The sequence below is a fragment of the Oratosquilla oratoria genome, chromosome 41, assembly GCF_046742065.1.
Source record: "Oratosquilla oratoria isolate Oo_2021 chromosome 41, ASM4674206v1, whole genome shotgun sequence".
Lineage (NCBI taxonomy): Eukaryota > Metazoa > Arthropoda > Malacostraca > Stomatopoda > Squillidae > Oratosquilla > Oratosquilla oratoria.
Window position 1 is genome coordinate 390,001 of NC_134817.1, and position 17,915 is coordinate 407,915.

A 17,915-nucleotide genomic window follows, 5' to 3' on the forward strand; every position below is an offset into this window, starting at 1 on the left:
GATGATCACTCCTAGGCCTCTTTCTGAATTGACTTTTTTAACTAACTTGTTTCCAATTTTATATTGACCCGATACTCTATTTTGCTTTTTCCAAATTCTGTTATGCTACATTTCTTAATGATGAAGTTCATCTCACATCTCTGACTCCATTCCCATATTTTGTCTAGGTCTTCTTGTAGTGATCTGCAATCTTCTTCTGTTCTTACTTTCTTGAGTAATTTGGCATCATCAGCAAAGAAGTTTATGTAACAATTTACTCCCTCATCCATATCATTTATATATATGGTAAACATTAAAATAGCCAATACAGAGCCTTGCGGGACGCCACTCTTCACATCTTCCCAGTTTGAATTTTTGTCTCTAAGCACTATTATTTTTCTCCCAATTAAGAAATCCTTCATCCATTCCAGTAGCTTACTTTGTATTCCTCCTATTACATCAATTTTTCTAATTAATTTTTTAATGTGGTACTTTGTTAAGTGCCTTCTGCAAGTCCAAGAAGGTGCAATCTGCCCAAACATCTCTTTCTTTTATTATCTCAATTAATCTTGAGTAAAAGCAAATTAAGTTTGTGTATTTACCTAGTTGTATTTTACGGGACGGGAGCTATGCTCGTTGTGACCCATTTTCGTATCTCTCCACGTCCAGATTAGTTTTAAACTCGTGTATAGTTCTGGCATTTACTGTTTCACTGTTCAGCCTGTTCCAGACATCAATCACTCTGTGCGGGAAACTGTTCCTTTTCAGGTCTCTTCTGTAACTGTCTTACTTTAATTTCTTTGTGTGTCCTCTTGTTTCTCTTTTGTCCCATTTTAATAGGTCATCTCTATCGAGAACTTCCATCCCTTTCATAATTCTGAAAATGATCAAAAAGTCGCTTTTAGTAGTTTTGCATCATCTGCAAAGTTCATATAACATTATTAGAGCCAATACAGAACCTTGTGGGACTCCATTTATCATTATGATCTTCCCAAGTCAAGTTCTTGTCTCTAAGTACCATCCTCATTTTTCTCCTGTTCAAGAAATTTATCATCCATTCCAATAACTTTCCTTGAACTCCACCTATTGTTTCAATTTTTCTTAGTAGCCTTTTGTGTGGTACTTTGTCAAATGCTATTTGTATATCTAAGAAGGCACAATCTGCCCATCTGTCCCTTTCTTGTATTGTTTCTATTAGCTTTGAGTAAAAGCAAATCAAGTTTGTGGCACATGATCTTCCACGTTTAAATCCAAATTGTTTTGGATTTAGTATATTATTTTCTTCCAAATGTTTAATTCATTTACTTTTGATAACTTTTTCGCATATTTTTGCTATTGTACTTGTGAGGGAGGCCAGTCTATAGTTGGTTGGATTTTCTTTGTCCCCTCCTTTGTATATTGGTACAATATTTGCATTTTCCAAATCTTGTGGTACTTTTCTTTCCTTGAGTGAGAAATCAATTATCTTGTGTATTTTGTCCATTAGTTCAGCTATACATTCTTTCCATATCCAATATGCAATTCCACACACATGCTCACAATGCCCTGCAATGACCTACACAAACAACCTCTAGACAACAACATAGTATCTCTTCCCTGGGTTACTTATGGGCCTGCCCAGTGGCCAGTTACCTTGAAGCCATGGGTCTTCTGGAAGAGTCAGGGAGCAATGGATTGATATATATTATATCTAGTTGTATTATATGGGAAGGGGAGCTGTGCTCATAGTGACCCGTCTTTGTATCTCTTAGCATCTAGTTTTCTCTTAAATTCTTGTATGGTTTTTGCACACACTATTGTTTTGTCTAATTTGTTCCAGACATCCACCACTCTGTGTGAAGAAAACTTTTTTTTCCAGATCTCTTCAATAACTATCCTTTTTGAGTTTCTTTTCATGCCCTCTTGTTTTTCTTTTATCCCACTTGAATAAGTCTTCTCTGTCGAGGACTTCCATGCCTTTCATGATTCTGTAAATGGCCAATAGACCTCCTCTTTCTCTTCTTTGTTCCAGGGTTGGTAGTTCTAATTTTGACAATCTTTGTTCGTATGTCAATTTTGAAGGTGTTGGGGCCAGCTTTGCCGTTGCTCTTTGGATTATTAGTATGTATTTACCTAGTTGTATTTTGTGGGAAGGGGAGCTATGCTCATGGTGTCCCACCTTTGTATCGTGCAGTGTCTAGTTTGCTCTTAAACTCATGAATGGTTTTTGTGCACACTATTTCAAGTCTGTAACTCAGTTTAGCCAATCTCTCCTCATATGATAGGTTTGCAAGTGCAGGTGCCATTTTTGTGGCTGCTCTCTGGATTCTTTCTATTTTCTTTCTATTTTTTTTTTATACTGGATGACCACAATGTTGCCGCATATTCTAGTCTAGGCCTTATCAGTGTGACCAATATTGTGTATATGTATGTGTATATATATATATATATATATATATATATATATATATATATATATATATACAGAAATAGAGAAACAAAGCAGGGTGAAGGAGTGATGTTACTAACCAAGAAAGGCCTAAATGTGACAAAAATTACAGAAGGAGAGAACAATGTGGAATTGATTATGATAAGAGTTGAGGATAGAGATATGAAAAATAGAAAGCATGCAGTGATTTATGTCCCACCCAAAATTCATGCATGGAATGAAAGTGAATGCTCTAAAATGCGGGAAGACACAAGAAAAATACTAAAGAAAGAAGGAAATCTGGTAATTATGGGTGATTTTAACTTGAAAGAAATATGTTGGGAAGAGATGACTGTGAAAGGGGAAGAAGATCACTGGAGAAATATATTACTGGAAATGACCATTGATTACATATTGATGCAATGGGTCAAGGAAAACATCAGATATAGAAATAACAATTAACCCTCAAGATTGGATTTGATATTTACATCAGAACCCGAAATTGTGGATAAAATAAAATACAAGACACCAATTGGAGAAAGCGATCATATACTAATGGAATTAGAACTAAATGAAGAAGCAAATGTAAAAATTAATGAAAAACACAGAAAAGGAAGACTAATGTACAACAAAACAGATTTTGAGAAACTTGGACAATTCTTTTGAGAAGCAAATTGGAAAAATTTTGATAATGAAGAAAAAAAGATGGAAGAGAAATGGACAATTTGGAAGGAAATTTATAATGACGGTGTGGATAAGTATGTACCTAGACAAAAACATGAAAGGGTATATATAAAATCCTGGTATAATAAAAAGTGCAGTGAGGCAACATACAGAAGAGATAAAGCCTGGAAAAGATGGAAAAGGAAAAAAATGAGAAATGGAAAACATACACCAAACTAAGAAATGAATATATAAAATTACATAGAGAAGAAAAAAAAAATTATGAAAAGGACATAATAGACAAATGTAAAGATCAACCCAAACTATTTTATAGATACGTAAATGGCAAGCTAAAAAATAAACAGGAAATACACAAATTACACCAAGGTAGAGAATACACAGAAGATATAGAAATGGCAGATGTGAACAAACATTTCAAATCTGTATTCACCAAAGAAGAAAAAAATCTACAAAACAGTGATCAAAGAATTGAAGTAAAATTTCCTCCATTGAATGAAATAAGGAATCAAATAGTAAAGCTTGATGTTAACAAGTCACATGGACCAGATGGAGTTGCAAACTGGATACTGAAGGAATGTATAGACTAACAGGAAAAATATACAAAATAATTGAATGCTCTCTCAAAGAAGGAAAACTACCAGGAGACTGGAAAAGTGCCAATATAGTGCCGATATATAAAGGGGGAAATAAGGAAGACCCAACAAATTATAGACCGGTGTCCCTAACGAGTACAATAGTTAAAATTTGTGAGAGAATCATCAAAGATAGATGGACAAAATATCTGGAGGAGAATAATATACTGAACCCGAGGCAATTTGGATTCAGACAAGGAAGATCATGTACCACTAATTTAATTTGTTTCTATTCAAGATTGATAGATATATTGGAAAAAATGGAAAGTGGCAAATATTTATCAAACTAAGTAATGAATGTTGAAGCTGCCTACATTAATTCTTATGAAAATATCAGTGACAGGGAAGGTTTTGTTTGTTTGTCAAAGGCAGCAAGTAAATTAATTATAAATACAATTGGGAAACATATGCATGGTACGGGAAAGGGAATCCCCAGACAGCCAGCGGGATGACCTGTCCATGTCCCCGTCCTTGGATGTATAAATGTGAGGTCCAAACTGTTTATAGACAGCTTACTGAAGAAGACCGAGTCGGTCGAAACGTATAAGCAATAAAAAAAGTTCCAGCCCATCTTCGCTTATTCTTCCTCCACCCACTCTCTCATAAGTAATGAATATGTAAATATATGCAGGGAAGAAAAAAGAAACTGAAAATGACATAATCAACAAATGTAAAGATCTACCTAAATTATTCTATAGATATGTGAATAGCAAACTAAAAAATAAACAGGAAGTAGTAAAACTACATCAAGGGAACATGGAATACATAGAGGATACAGAAAGGGCTGAAATTATGAACAAACATTTCAAATCTGTATTCACTAAAGAAAACCTACACAATTGGGTTCAAGGACAGGGAGAAAGATCCCCCTCCCCCCATAAGAGAAATAACTGTGACACAAAGAAATAAGGGACCATATGATGAACCTTGATGTCAGAAAATCACACAGCTCAGATGGAATTACAAACTTGATACTAAAAGAATGTATCGATGAACTAATGGACAAAATATACAAGATAATAGATTGTTCACGCAAAGAAGGGAAGGTACCAAAAGACTGAAAAATGCCAATATTGTACCAGTATATAAAGGGGGAAACAAGGAAGACCCAACAAACTATAGACCAGTCTCCCTTACAAGTAAAATTGCCAACATTTGTGAGAAAGTTATCAAAAGTAGATGGACTATAAATTTGGAGAATATACAAAATCTGAGACAATTTGGATTTAGATAAGGAAGGTCATGTGCCACAAATTCGATCTGTTTCTATTCAAGGTTAATAGATGTGATGCAACAAAGGGATGGATGGGCAGACTGTGCTTTCCTGGACTTACAAAAGGAGTGATTGTGCCAACAGCAATGTATGGGGCAGAAACATGAAACATGAGAGAGGAAGAGAGAAGAAGTTTGAATGTGTTTGAGATGAAATGTCTGAGAAGTATGATAGGGGTTACTAGGCTAGATAGAATGAGAAATGAGGAGGTGAGGAGGAGAACAGGGGTGGAAAGGGAGCTGGGAGATAGGGTTGATGAAAGAGTATTAGGATGGTTTGGACACATGGAAAGAATGAGTGAAGAAAGATTAGTAAAAGAAGTGTGGAAGGCAGAGGTGGAAGTGAATATGAGGGGGCGTCCTAGGATGAGATGGATGGATGTGGTGAAAGGGGCATTACAAAAGAGAGGAATGTCTGTGGAGGAAGGACAGGAGAGGATAAGGGTGAATGGAGAAGGGTTGTGTATAGATGAGGCTGTGATGCATGAGAGGGAGTGGGTGGGGGATGGGGGGTGAGGAAGTATCTATGAGAAAAAATTTGATGCAGCCCGAAGGGATTTCTCCCCATCTTCTCCTTTTCTGCATGAGGGGACGGAGAGGGGGGGTCGCCGAATTTATGAAGCGGCCTTGCTGTGGATGTGCTGTGTCTTGCGACACTGCTTCAGACCCAGGGCAGTGGACAGGATGCAGGGATGACCTGTCATCCAGGAGGTGCCAAGATAGGAGGGAGGGAGGAGGGTGGAGGGGAGTGGAATATATGGGAAATGAAATGGGTGGGAGTGATTTCCTTGCCTTTTTCTTTTTGGCTACCCCCTGTGTAAGGGGGAAAAAGCCTTTGGTATATGTATGTACAAAAGGTGTTTGATAAATTATCACACACAAAATTATGAAGAAGATTTGAAACAACAGGATGTATACAAGGAAAACTATTGAAATGGATGGAAGATTTCTGCATGGAAGAAAAATGAGAACGGTGCTCAGAGATAAAAATTCTACTTGAGAAGAAATGATAAGTGGAGTCCCACAGGGTTCAGTACTGGCTCCAATAATGTTTGCTATATATATAAATGACATGGATGAATGTGTACAATGTCACATGAACTTCTTTGCAGATGATGCAAAATTACTAAAAGTACAGAAAAAGATTGTGAATCACTACAGAGAGATCTGAACAAGGTCTGGGAATAAAGTCAGAAGTGGGAAGTGGACTTCAACATTAAGAAATGTATAATGGAATTTGGGAAAAAAAATATATATATATATATATCAGGACAATATAAAATCGGTGCAAAGGAAGTAAAGAAAGTTGGTTCCCCAGACAAGCATATAAACAAAATAGTTGGAGAAACCTACAATTTGTTAAGATCAGTAAAGGTGTCTTTTAATTACTTGGATGAGGAAATGGTAAAGAAAATACTAGTCACACTGATGAGACCAAGATTGGAGTGCACAGCAACACTATGGACACCCAGTACAAAAAAGAATATAAGGAAAATAGAAAGAATCTAAAGAGCAATGACAAAGATGGCCCCAACACTTTCAAAACTGACATATGAGCAAAGATTGGCTAAACTGGAACTACTAACCCTGGAACAAAGAAGAGGAATAGATGATCTGTTGACCATTTATAGAATTATGAAAGGTATGGAAGTCCTTGATAGAGAAGACTTATTAAATTGGGATAGAAGAAAAACAAGGGGACATGAAAAGAAAAAAGTAGTTATAGAAGAGATCTGAAAAAAAGCAGCTTTCCACACACAGTGGTGGATGTCTGGAACAAATTGGACGAAACAATAGTGTGTGCAAACACCATACATTAATGTAATAACAAACTAGATGTTGCGAGATACAAAGATGAGACACCACATTCATATCTCCCCTTCCCGTATAACTAGGTAAATATATGTAGTATATTTTATCATTGATAGCCTGTGCTTCAATCCTTGGGGACAATATTGAGCCAAAGAGATGGAGCAGCAGAGGTGGTTAAGGAGAGATTTGAGGGGGGACAGTAGAAATTACAAGTGATCAGCATTCTCTGCATACACTCAAATCAGTCACTGGGTTTTCCCCTTCAGTAAGAATGCCTCTATTATCTCCTCTTCTTTTATGAGACCAATTTTATCGTCCTTATGGTGAAGTGCAGTAATAATCATTGACTTGAATTTTAATGACTGAAGATCTACAGTCCTGTAGCAGTTGGTAATGGTCCATAGGCTGCCATTGATCTTTCTAGGAAGAAATGTTGGACAGTTGCTTGTGTTGTGTCCAGGAAGAAATATAATCGAGGTTCAGAAACCTTGGGCCTGTTTAGGGGACCAAATATCAGCCCCCTTGGGGCTGTTTCTTCAGATGGAGGTGAGGGTGTTTTGGAGACAGGCAGCAGGGAGATGGTTCTCTCTGATTTCCATTTCACAGGACCACCATGTGCAGGTGTTTGTTGTTGGTCCATGATATGCATGCTGGTGGTTCAATCTGAAAGTCCTTGTATCTTCTCAGTTGTGGGTTTGATATCTTTCTCCAATTCACATCAGTGACTGTTATCTGCCCAACACCTCAAGCACATAGAGCAAAGATGAGGGGTCTGGTTGCAGTAAAGCACCTCCTGGTGGAAGCTCTACCCTCTTCCTTCTACACAGTAACCTGGGTCATACATTTATATGGATGGGCAAAAGGATTTAAATCTCAAGAAACAAACTTTAGCCCACTGATTGAATGCCAGAATTATGAACTATGGGTTCACATTTTGTATTTGCATTTATCCAGTTGTATTTGTCTTGTTTACAGGAGTAACTTGATTTTGTAATTCCCATCTGTATATCTTGAATTAATAATAATTTCAAACATTATCTCAAATGCTGCACCACCTTTATTATTTATTTATTTATTTATTTATTTATTTTTTTCTAATGTTTGTATGTCATGTTCGAGTTTTAGGAGAGGAACTGACATATGGACTAAGGAACTGGAATAATTGCACAAGGAAAAAGAAAGCAAAAAATCATGAGGATTGGATGAGGAGAAAAAAACAAGACCAATGGTTGGATAGTAAAACAGAATAGAGAAGAAAGGAACTTAAGAGTTGTAGGAATGAAATGAGACAAGGGAACATGATACAAATGCAAAAATACTAAGTATTTCTATGTTTTTTTTTTTTTTTTTTTTTTTTTTATCCGAGAAGCTAATGAAAGGTCTGAGAAAACCAAAGATAGAGGGTAGGATAAATGACAAGCTCAGAGGATATTTAACAGGAAGAAGAGGTTGCAGATAGGTGGAATAAGAACACTAAAGAAATGTTAAATATGAATGAGGATAGGGAAGGTTAATTGTCAGTACTGTGGAGAAGTAGAATGAATAGTAATAAAGGAGCAGTTGCTAGTTATCAGTTTTTCTTATGTGAGAAGGTGGAGGCACTATAAAGTTGATAGAGATCCTAGGCATGCTCCTGGACCAAGTGTCACTCCCCCAGGGATTCACCACCAGATGGAGGTGGTGTTAGTTTTGAAGATGGATAGTAGGGAGATGATTCTCTCTGATGTCCACCTTGCAGAACCATTACAGGTACCCATCCTTGGTCCCTGTTTGGGAATATACATGAAAGTGGAATAAAGGAGGAGGCTGACTGTAGAGTGAGAGGAGGAGGTAGTAGGAGGTGTTTGGAGACCTGTGTGGATAAATATAAGGATGTCAGTGGAAAAAATTAAACTGAAGGAAGCAACAGTTGTACTCATTTTGTACGTGAGTGAGGCCTGGATGATGAATGCAAGAAAGAAGTCATATTGAGGCAATAGAAAATATGTCAGAATACATAATGATCAAGTTCACGAAAATACAGGTACTAGGATTGGGAGGAAGGGTAGAACATGCAATTTGTCATGTCATAAGAAGGGTGAGAGTAGATTTCATTAAAGGTTTCATGAATCTGGTAGCAGTAGTGAGAACAAGGAAAAAATAGATGGATGAGGGTATTGGATATGAATAGGAAACAAGTTGTTTGACTAAATAAGGTTGGGTTAGATATCTTGAGAACATGGCAAATAGAGGAGTTGGCTTAAAGGTTCAGTAATGGTAAATATTTTGGAATAGTGTTTCAGAGATGTATAAAAGATGTGAAGGTAGTGCCTCCATTTATTGTGGAAAATGGGTAAAATTGTTTGAAGGAAGTACACTGTACTCATTTTTTTTAATGTAACCATGATCCTGATTTACTCTTCAACATCAGCTCTCCTATAGTCCACATGGTTTAGTCAAGGTACATCCAAAAGATGGAACCACTATTTTAAAATCACCAGGAAGAAAACAAAACAAAACATGTGATTGGAAAATGTGAAACCACTCGTTTCAGTTACTGGTGCTGAGGTGCAGCATCATACATTCTAGCAAGTGCTCCAGATGTATGGCAGTAGTTTTTAATTTACTTTTATATAATACAGGAAGAAATGATTTCCTAGGAACTTCATGCTACCATCAGCTGTGTTCAGTAATGTAATGACTGACCCTTCCTGCATTAAAAAAAATTGATTCTTTGCATAGTAGCAGTTGCCATGCTCGTGTAACTTTGCATGAGAATAATAAGAATCTCTATAGTAGTAGATCTATTATACTTATACAATAAAATATTCCACTATGATGTTTGAGTGAAATGGTCAAAGTTGGTGATGCATATTATGTTACTAAAATATGTAGACTACAGTGAGGGTGATGTTGAGAGCTAGTAGGCTAGGACATAAATAAAAAAAATTTAGTATCTTTGTTTTGTTTTAATATCTTAACATTTCATAGAAAAGCTTGTGTAAAACAGAGATGTCTTTGTATGAGCACATACTGTATATACATAAAGTGTGAGACTGTAAATGGTGTGTGTATTTACCTAGTTGTATCTTATAGGAAGGGGAGCTATGCTCATGGTGTCCTGCCTTTGTATCTCATAGTGTCTAGTTTTTTTTTTTTTTTTTTTCTCTCCAGGTCCCTTCTATAACTTTTTTGAGTTTGTCCCCCCCTTGTATTTCTCTTATCCCAATTTAGTAAGTCCTCTCTAACAAGACTTCTATGACTTTCATGATTCTGTAAATGGTCAGCAGGTCGCTCTTTCTCTTCTTTGTTCCAAAGTCAGTAATTTCAATTTAGCCAGTTTTCCCTCATATGACGTTTAAAAGTGTTGGGGCCATTTTGTGTATCCATTTATCAGGGGACATGTCATTTGAGATAATTACTCCCAGGTCTTTTTCAGATCCCACTTTTTTTTTTTACTTTGTTCCAATTTTATATTGTCCTGATATTCTTTTATTACTTTTTCCGAACTCCATTATGCTACATTTCTTTATGTTGAAGTCTGCTTCCCACTTTTGGCTCCATTTCCAAACCTTGGTTAGGTCTCACTGTAGTGATTCACAATCCATTTCAGTATTTACTTTCCTCAGTAATTTAGCATCATCTGCAAAGAAGCTCATGTAACACTCCACATCTTCATCCATGTCATTCACATAAATAAACATTATTGGAGCCAATATCAATCCCTGTGGAAACTCCACTAATCACCTCCCAAGCTGGACTCTTTCCTCAGAGCACTACTCTCATTTTTGTGCCATGCAAGAAATCCTCCATCCAGTTTAGTAATTTACATTGTATCCCACCTATGTTTTCCTTTTTTTTTCTTTTCTTTTTTAAATAATTTTTTGTGTGGTACTTTGTCAAAGGCTTTTTGTAAGTCTAGGAAAGCACAATTGGCCCAGACATCCCTTTCTTGTATTGTATCTATTAGTCTTAAATAGAAACATATTAAGTTCGTGGCACATGATCTTCCCTGTCTGAATCCAAATTGTGTGTGTGTATTTACCAAATTGTGATGTACAGGAAAGGAACTATACATATGGGATGTATGGGTTTGTATGAATGAATATGTATATTATTCACCTAGTTGTATTTATCTAGGAGTATTATATGGGGAGGGAGCTATGCTTGTTCTTAAATTCTTGAATAGTGTTTGCACACACTGTTGCCTTATCTAATTTATTCCAGGTATCCACCACTCTGTGTGGGAAGCTATTCTTATTCAGATCTCTTCCATAATTATTCTTTTTTAGTTTCTTTTCATGTCCTCTTGTTTTTTCTGCTGTCCCACTTTAATTGATCATCTCTATCTAGGATTTCTATTCCTTTCATGATTCTATAAATAGTCAGTAGATCTCCTCTTTCTCTTCTTTGTTCCAGTGTTCCAATTTGGACAATCTTTGATCATATGTCAATTTGGAGTGTTGGTGCCATCTTTGTCATTGCTCTTTGTATTCTAATTTCTTTATATTCTTTTTACTAGTGGATGTTTACCTAATTGTATTATATGGGAAGGGAGCTTTGCTTGTAGTGACCTGTCTTTGTATATTTCAGCTTCAAGTTTGTTCTTAAATTCTTGTATAGTTTTTGCACACACTGTTGCCTCATCCAATTTGTTCCAGATATCCACCACTTTGTTGCCTAATCCAATTTGTTCCAGATATCCACCACTCTGTGTGGGAAACTTCTTTTTCAGATCTCTTCTATAACTATCCTTTTTGAGTTTCTTTTCATGTCCTCTTTCTTATTTTTCTCTTATCCCACTTTAATAAATCATCTCTGTTGAGAACTTCCATCCCTTTCATAATTCTGTAAATGGTCAGTAGATCTCCTCTTTCTCTTCTTTGTTCCAGGGTTGGTAATTTCAGTTTGGACAATCGTTCGTATGTCAAATTAGAGTGTTGGTGCCATCTTTGTTGCTGCTCTTTGAATTCTTTCTAATTTCTTTATATTCTTTTTAGTACTGGGTGTCCATAGTGTTGCAGTGTACTCCAATTTTGGTCTTATCATTGTAATATTTTCTTTATCATTTCCTCATCTAAGTAGTCAAAGGCCACTTTCATTGATCTTAGTAAATTTTGTTGATATGCTTGTCTGATGACATGTCTTTGCTGATAATTACTCCAAGGTCCCTTTCCAAGTTAATGTTTTTAACTTCTTTTGTACCAATTTTATATTGCCCTGCTATTCAATTTTTACTTTTTCCAAACTCCATTATGCTACATTTCTTTATGTTGAAGTTCACTTCCCACTTTTGACTCCATTCCCAGACTTTATCCAGGTCTTTCTTTAGTGATTCCTCTGTACTTACTTTCTATAGTAGTTTTGCATTATCTGCCAAGAAGTTCATATAACATTCCACATCTTCATCCATGTCTTTTATATATATGGCAAACATTATCAGAGCCAATACAGAACCTTGTGGGGTTCCACTTATTTCTTCCCAGGTTGAGTTTTTGTCTCTGAGTACCGCCTAATTTTTCTCCTGTTCAAGAAATCTTCCATCCATTCCAATAACTTTCCTTGTACACCACCTATTGTTTCCAAATTTCTTAGTAGCTTTTTGTGTGGTACTTTATAATTTTTTTTTTTTTTGTGTACTCAGATATAAGGCAGTCTTGAGTATAGGTAGACTGGATTTTTGGCCAAGAAATTATTGATTTACTATATGGATTGTGTAAATCAACCTAAGTGTTTGAGGGAAGCAGAACAAAAAAGTATGAATACAGTTCCATATTTTATGGTGCATAAAACTTGTTTCAGAAAAGTCTCTTCAGTAAATTGCAGGTCACTAAAACAGAAAAATTGAGGGCTGAAGGGAGACTGTTTACCATGTATAGATTCAGTTTGTTTTCAGCAAAAATTGTGTATACTTCCATTCAGTGTATTTAAAGTAATTTTAGATACCAGTTATGTCAACATCTCTTGAGCAATGAAAGCTAATGAAACTTGTTTTCCTTATAGTTTCATCTCACTTTTGCATTTGGTTACTTTAGGTTTGCCATGATGAATAATTGAGAGCAGTTTCTGGATTTACTTATTTATATTTATTTTATTAGTTTTTATATATAATGAATGGAGAGGCATTGATCCAGGCTGAAGAAAGTAATGAAATTTTTTATTCTGTATTCACAAAGGAAATGGAGTTCTTAGGAGGGGAGATGTAAACATTAATGTTGAGTTAGAAGATATAAATGTTGAAGTGAATGGAATATTCATACTAGTGCAATCACTGGACATGGGAAAATCTTCAGGGCCTGATGGGTTTCAAATTTGATATACAAGGAATATAGGAAAGATTGAGTTGACAAATTTACAGCTTTACTGGATGTTCATTAAAAGAAATACTGCCACAGGATTGGAAAAGGGGGTAATGTGGTAGCAGTTTATAATAGTCGGAAGTAAGGAGGTACTACAGAATTGCAGAATGGTGTCCTTGACCAGTATGATTGTAAAATAGTGAAATAAATGTGATAAGTCAGTGGATTAAATACCTGGAAGAGATGAACAGTCAGTTTGATCTTTGAAATGGAAGGTCACATGTGTTAAATCCATCAAGTTTTTACTTAAGCTATTGATATACTACAAGAGAGAGAGCAGGGTGGATTGTGTATATTTAGATCTAGAGAAGGCCTTCAATAAGGAGAATCTGACAAGGATCACTAATGACACCTATAATGTTCCTGATCTATGGAAATGACATGATGGAAGGGAAAGTCAGCTATACTAAAAAAAAATTTGTATTATGGAAAGATGAGGAGGATTAGTTTGTTACAAAAGGAGCAAGACTGTGTATGCATGGACCCAAGAGTGTAGACATGTTAACTGTGCATACACAAAGACATTGTGACAAATTGAGGGAAGTAGATAATGATATGGGTCTAGGTCCTAGGTTTAGTCCTGACTAGTTTTGCTTTAAAGGTTCCCTGTATATTTATTGGGTCCAACAATAGGTACATACCAGTGGTGGTCTTGTGAGACAGATGTCAAAGAGAATCCTGGTCTTACAAGATGGATGTCAGAGAACAATCTCTCTACTGATCATCTTCTAAACCTATCCAAACTCTTATTTTTAAAACATGTTGGTTAATTCAGCCTTCAAACTGGGCCCTTCCTGTCTACAAATTTTGAATGAATTCCTTCCACTTTCGCACATCAAAGCTGACAACCACCAAATACTCCCCAGCACTTACTACTACAAGCTGATGACAAAAACAGCTCCATATAACAGAACACAGCAGTCCAACACCTTTTCCCACAGAGATCTAGGTAGACCTGGGGATCGTTGCAAGGTGCTGTGGGACTGGGTTTCTAGTCAGTAAAACTCAAGGATTGATTGGGAGATGAACAGAGGGATTGACTAGGGAAGAGGAGTGCGAGTTTAGGAGAGGAAGAGGTCATAAAGATAAAGTTTTTGTGGCTAGACACGATATGTGAGAAGGATGTAGCAAGAGTTATGGATTTTTTTTTTTTTTTTTTTTTTTTTTGGGGGGGTGGGGAGGGGAAGGGTCATGGATTTATGGCAAGGTGTATGGTTTGTGTAGTGAGGAGGAACATGTAACAAAAAATCTGTGAGATATATATATATAATATATATATATACACATAATACACACACAGTGGCAGAAGTGGAATGACTTTGCATATATTGTACCTTTTATGTCTTGCACAGTCTCTAGCTGAGATTGTAACAATTTAACAATAAACAAACTAAAGAAATGTACCTGAAGATTCAATGGATGTGCTCTCTGAAGGAACTCTTGGGTTGTATGTTGTGTGTTTGTCCTTAGGTTGTGTTGCCATGTAGTGAGATGTGGTGAAAATGTTTTGTGAATAGTTCTGCTTAGCTTCTTGTTTGTAATCTGAACTGCTTTAATCATTTCAAACTATTAGTTATCACCTGGATGCAGTGTAAAGCACTGGTTAAGGAGTAAATTGTTGATTGATGTACCAGTAGGTGTCCAGTGCACTGTCAGTTGCAACAGTTGGTGAAGCATCTTTTGCTGTGTTAAGCTCTATATTCATATTCTCTGGTGAGACACCCCCCCCTAATATATTTTATGAGTTCATGTGAGAAAGTCCTCATGTAATAGCTTGAAATAAACTCATCCCTCAAATCTCATTGCTTGAGTTTATACATCCATAGGGCTAACTTAGAATAGGTGAACTAAATGGTGTTACCCTATTGAAATAGATTCCAGTTTCGCAAAATATATTTTACTAACCTTTCATCTCTTTCTGCACACTAGGGAGAAGCAGAGGCCCTGGCTATGTATTATGGAGGGTTTAATATAACTGAATTATGATTTTTCTGAAAAGAATAAGTTGAGAAGAGTCTGAAATCAACTCGTGCCAAACTGTTGTAGATTTTATTTAGATGATTTTATGAGTGCAAACAAGGCTTCTATGAACAATCTGGAAATTCATGTTAGAGTATGCACTGGAAAAGTAATTAAGTATTCATAATCTTTTAAGCAGTTCAGAATAATGATTAAGAATAATTTCAACCATCTAATTATTTTCATCTTCCTTTCCATAGGATGAAGCAGTGGAAATGGCTTTAAGAGATATGGGACTGATTTAGATTTGAAAAGGCCATAATCCAACACTTAAATGTGATAGTGTATGTAGTTCTCTAGTACCTAGTTGCAGGAACATTTGCATCTATTTATTGTTTATGGTTAGATTCTTAGCCTGATGAATTGAGCAATACTCCATACTACTTAATGAACTAGGAAGACAGCCTTACCTGATTTTCCACACATTTTGCCCTTTTTGTACTAAATTCTAAGAGTTTTAGGAGCTGTAATGTGTTAAAGAATGGAGCACAAATTTGTTGTACTCAAACCAGTAGAGCATTTCAGGGAATGTATTGATCAAAGATTGCTTTGTATCATGGTGGTGGTGATGAGTATGACTGTATATACACAATTATAGTATTATGTATCTTCCTAAATAAACATTCTTTTCCTTGACCTTGTCTTTTTCTGAACCCACATTCCAGCTAGCTGTCTTTGCACCACTTTGTAATAACAATTTTAGTATTTCCTGTAAATAAAACTTTACTCTGAAATTCATAATTCTTTGCCTCTAAATATAAGTAACAACCTGTTTTAAAAATTCAAATTTGGGACAATTGCATTGGTAGTACAGTAGTTAATTGATAAAATTGGTTGCACTGATTTTGCTCAGCACACTTTTCCAGGACTCCATGCCACCTCACCCTGCTCATTATGCTTTCCCTCTCATTGCAATCTCTGCACACTCTACAAATGCTGTCACCACACAGACGGGATGCATGCTGCTGAAACAGACCCAAATGCACACACTGCCTGGTTTCCTTTGTGTTTCACAAATCACACTCGGTTATCATCTGTTGGGACATTGGAAGATCCTTGGGTTTGCAGATGTTGGCCTTGTGATGCTACTGTGTGCTGTGATGAGAGTCATCTGCTGCAGCTGTGGTAGTTTTGTCCATTAGTTAGTATTGCTTTGGTCATAATTTTGTCCCAATATGTTCTTGATCTTGGGTTGATGACATTTGCACTTGAAATCGTTGAACATCTTTATTTGACCCCAGCCACATCTATTTTTCTTTTATTCACAGGAGGAGACCCCACAGGGCCTGTTTGAAGACCATGGTCTAGGCTAAGGTTCAAAGTGAGGCCTGACCCTTGCATTGCACCTTGCCTACCATTTGCTGCACCTCCTCTACCTTTCAAGATTTCTCTTCTTCAAACTGTTCAAAGGTTTTCTTTAAGTTTCTACAAACCCTTGTTTCTGTTAGTGTAATATTCCCCACTTTATTGTTTGAAATCACTGTAGATTTTGTGGCTATTTTAGGATGGGGTTGCTCAATATTTTCTCTACACTGCAGCTACCCCCAGTTCTCCCTGTAGTACATAACTACAGCTAAGTATCTTATACAATCAAATGTTTGGCTGTAACCTGAGTGTGTGATGACAGAGTGGTTCAGATTGATGGCTTCCAGTCTTACACTTTAATAAGCAAAAATTAGTTAAAGTGGAAATAGGATTAGATTGTTAGGTTTGAATATTAGTGTTCAGTTAAAGGTAGACCTTTCCATTATAAAAAAAATTGAATCTTGATGTTTATGTTTGAGTAATTAGAAACCAGTAAACATGTGCTTCGGTAAACTGTATTTAGGTGCAACATTATGGAGGAGCTTATTAAAGGTTGCATTGATAGTAAATTCCTAGGAAGAGAAATTGCTAATGTATATCTCTTGGTTATATAGATAGCATTCTATTCTAGTGTCTCAAATTAATCTCTCTAGTGTGTGCAGTGATATTTATTTGGTTTTTATGATACTGAAGGAAAAAATTAGATGGGTTCCATCGTAGGGTACAGCAAATCTATAGGTATGTAGTTATTCCATTTAATGTAGGGTGTAGAAGTTGTGGTCATTTGATGGTTGAAAAGATGAGGCAGAAATGTACATAGGAAGACAGTTGTTAGTGGTTAAATGAAAACTAAGGAAGAAATGTATTTCTGGTGACAGTTGTCAGTGGTTGGCAATATTTTCAAGAACTTTATGCCATTCGTTAACTTGTATGTTGGTTATAGTGTCCAGTCATGTATTGTAAAACAAGTAATTTCACTTGTCAATGAAAACAAGCATTTTTGTTTGCTTCTGTCAGAATATGGCTCATGCATAGCACTGCACTGCTTTTTTTTAATGTACTGCTTACCAAATCTTATTAACTGACCAATCCAGAAATATTGTAGTTCTTCACACATGTTGATCCTGTGATGTTGAACTACACACCAAAACATCAATCTTTTAGATAGCCATTTTTATTACTAAATGGTTTAGCATTCATTGCCTATTCATTTTTTTTTTTCCAACTTGCTCAATATTTTACCGACAATAAGTTTCGTGGAATCATGGCATGTTAGCAACCCAGTGTTAGGGTGGCTGGTTTAGTGTACCTTTGGGCAAGGCAAGTCAAATGTCTTGGCTGCTGCATAGTAATAAAATGGTCATTCAACAGCAGACTTACATAATCTTTGTTACTGAATGTGTGGATGCTGGTTAAATTCACTTTGATCAAATTATTGTAGCAATTTTTATTACATTTATAGTCAAG

At 36.1% G+C, this 17,915-nt stretch overlaps 1 protein-coding gene and 1 long non-coding RNA gene across 4 annotated transcripts in view; both read left to right on the plus strand.

The window, feature by feature from the left end:
• The window catches only part of AP-1sigma (AP-1 complex subunit sigma-2), an 85,072-nt gene extending 69,293 nt beyond the window's left edge, over positions 1 to 15,779 (plus strand). The window contains exon 5 of one of the 3 annotated variants that reach the window (XM_076177710.1): positions 15,054 to 15,335. In XM_076177710.1, the coding sequence (XP_076033825.1) occupies positions 15,054 to 15,110 (57 nt within the window). In that variant the 3' untranslated portion in view covers positions 15,111 to 15,335. The other 2 variants (XM_076177712.1, XM_076177711.1) reach the window with 2 other exon arrangements.
• LOC143020863 (uncharacterized) overlaps positions 1 to 17,915 on the plus strand; it is a 117,985-nt gene that overhangs the window by 88,787 nt on the left and 11,283 nt on the right. The gene's annotated exons all lie outside the window — the stretch shown is intronic.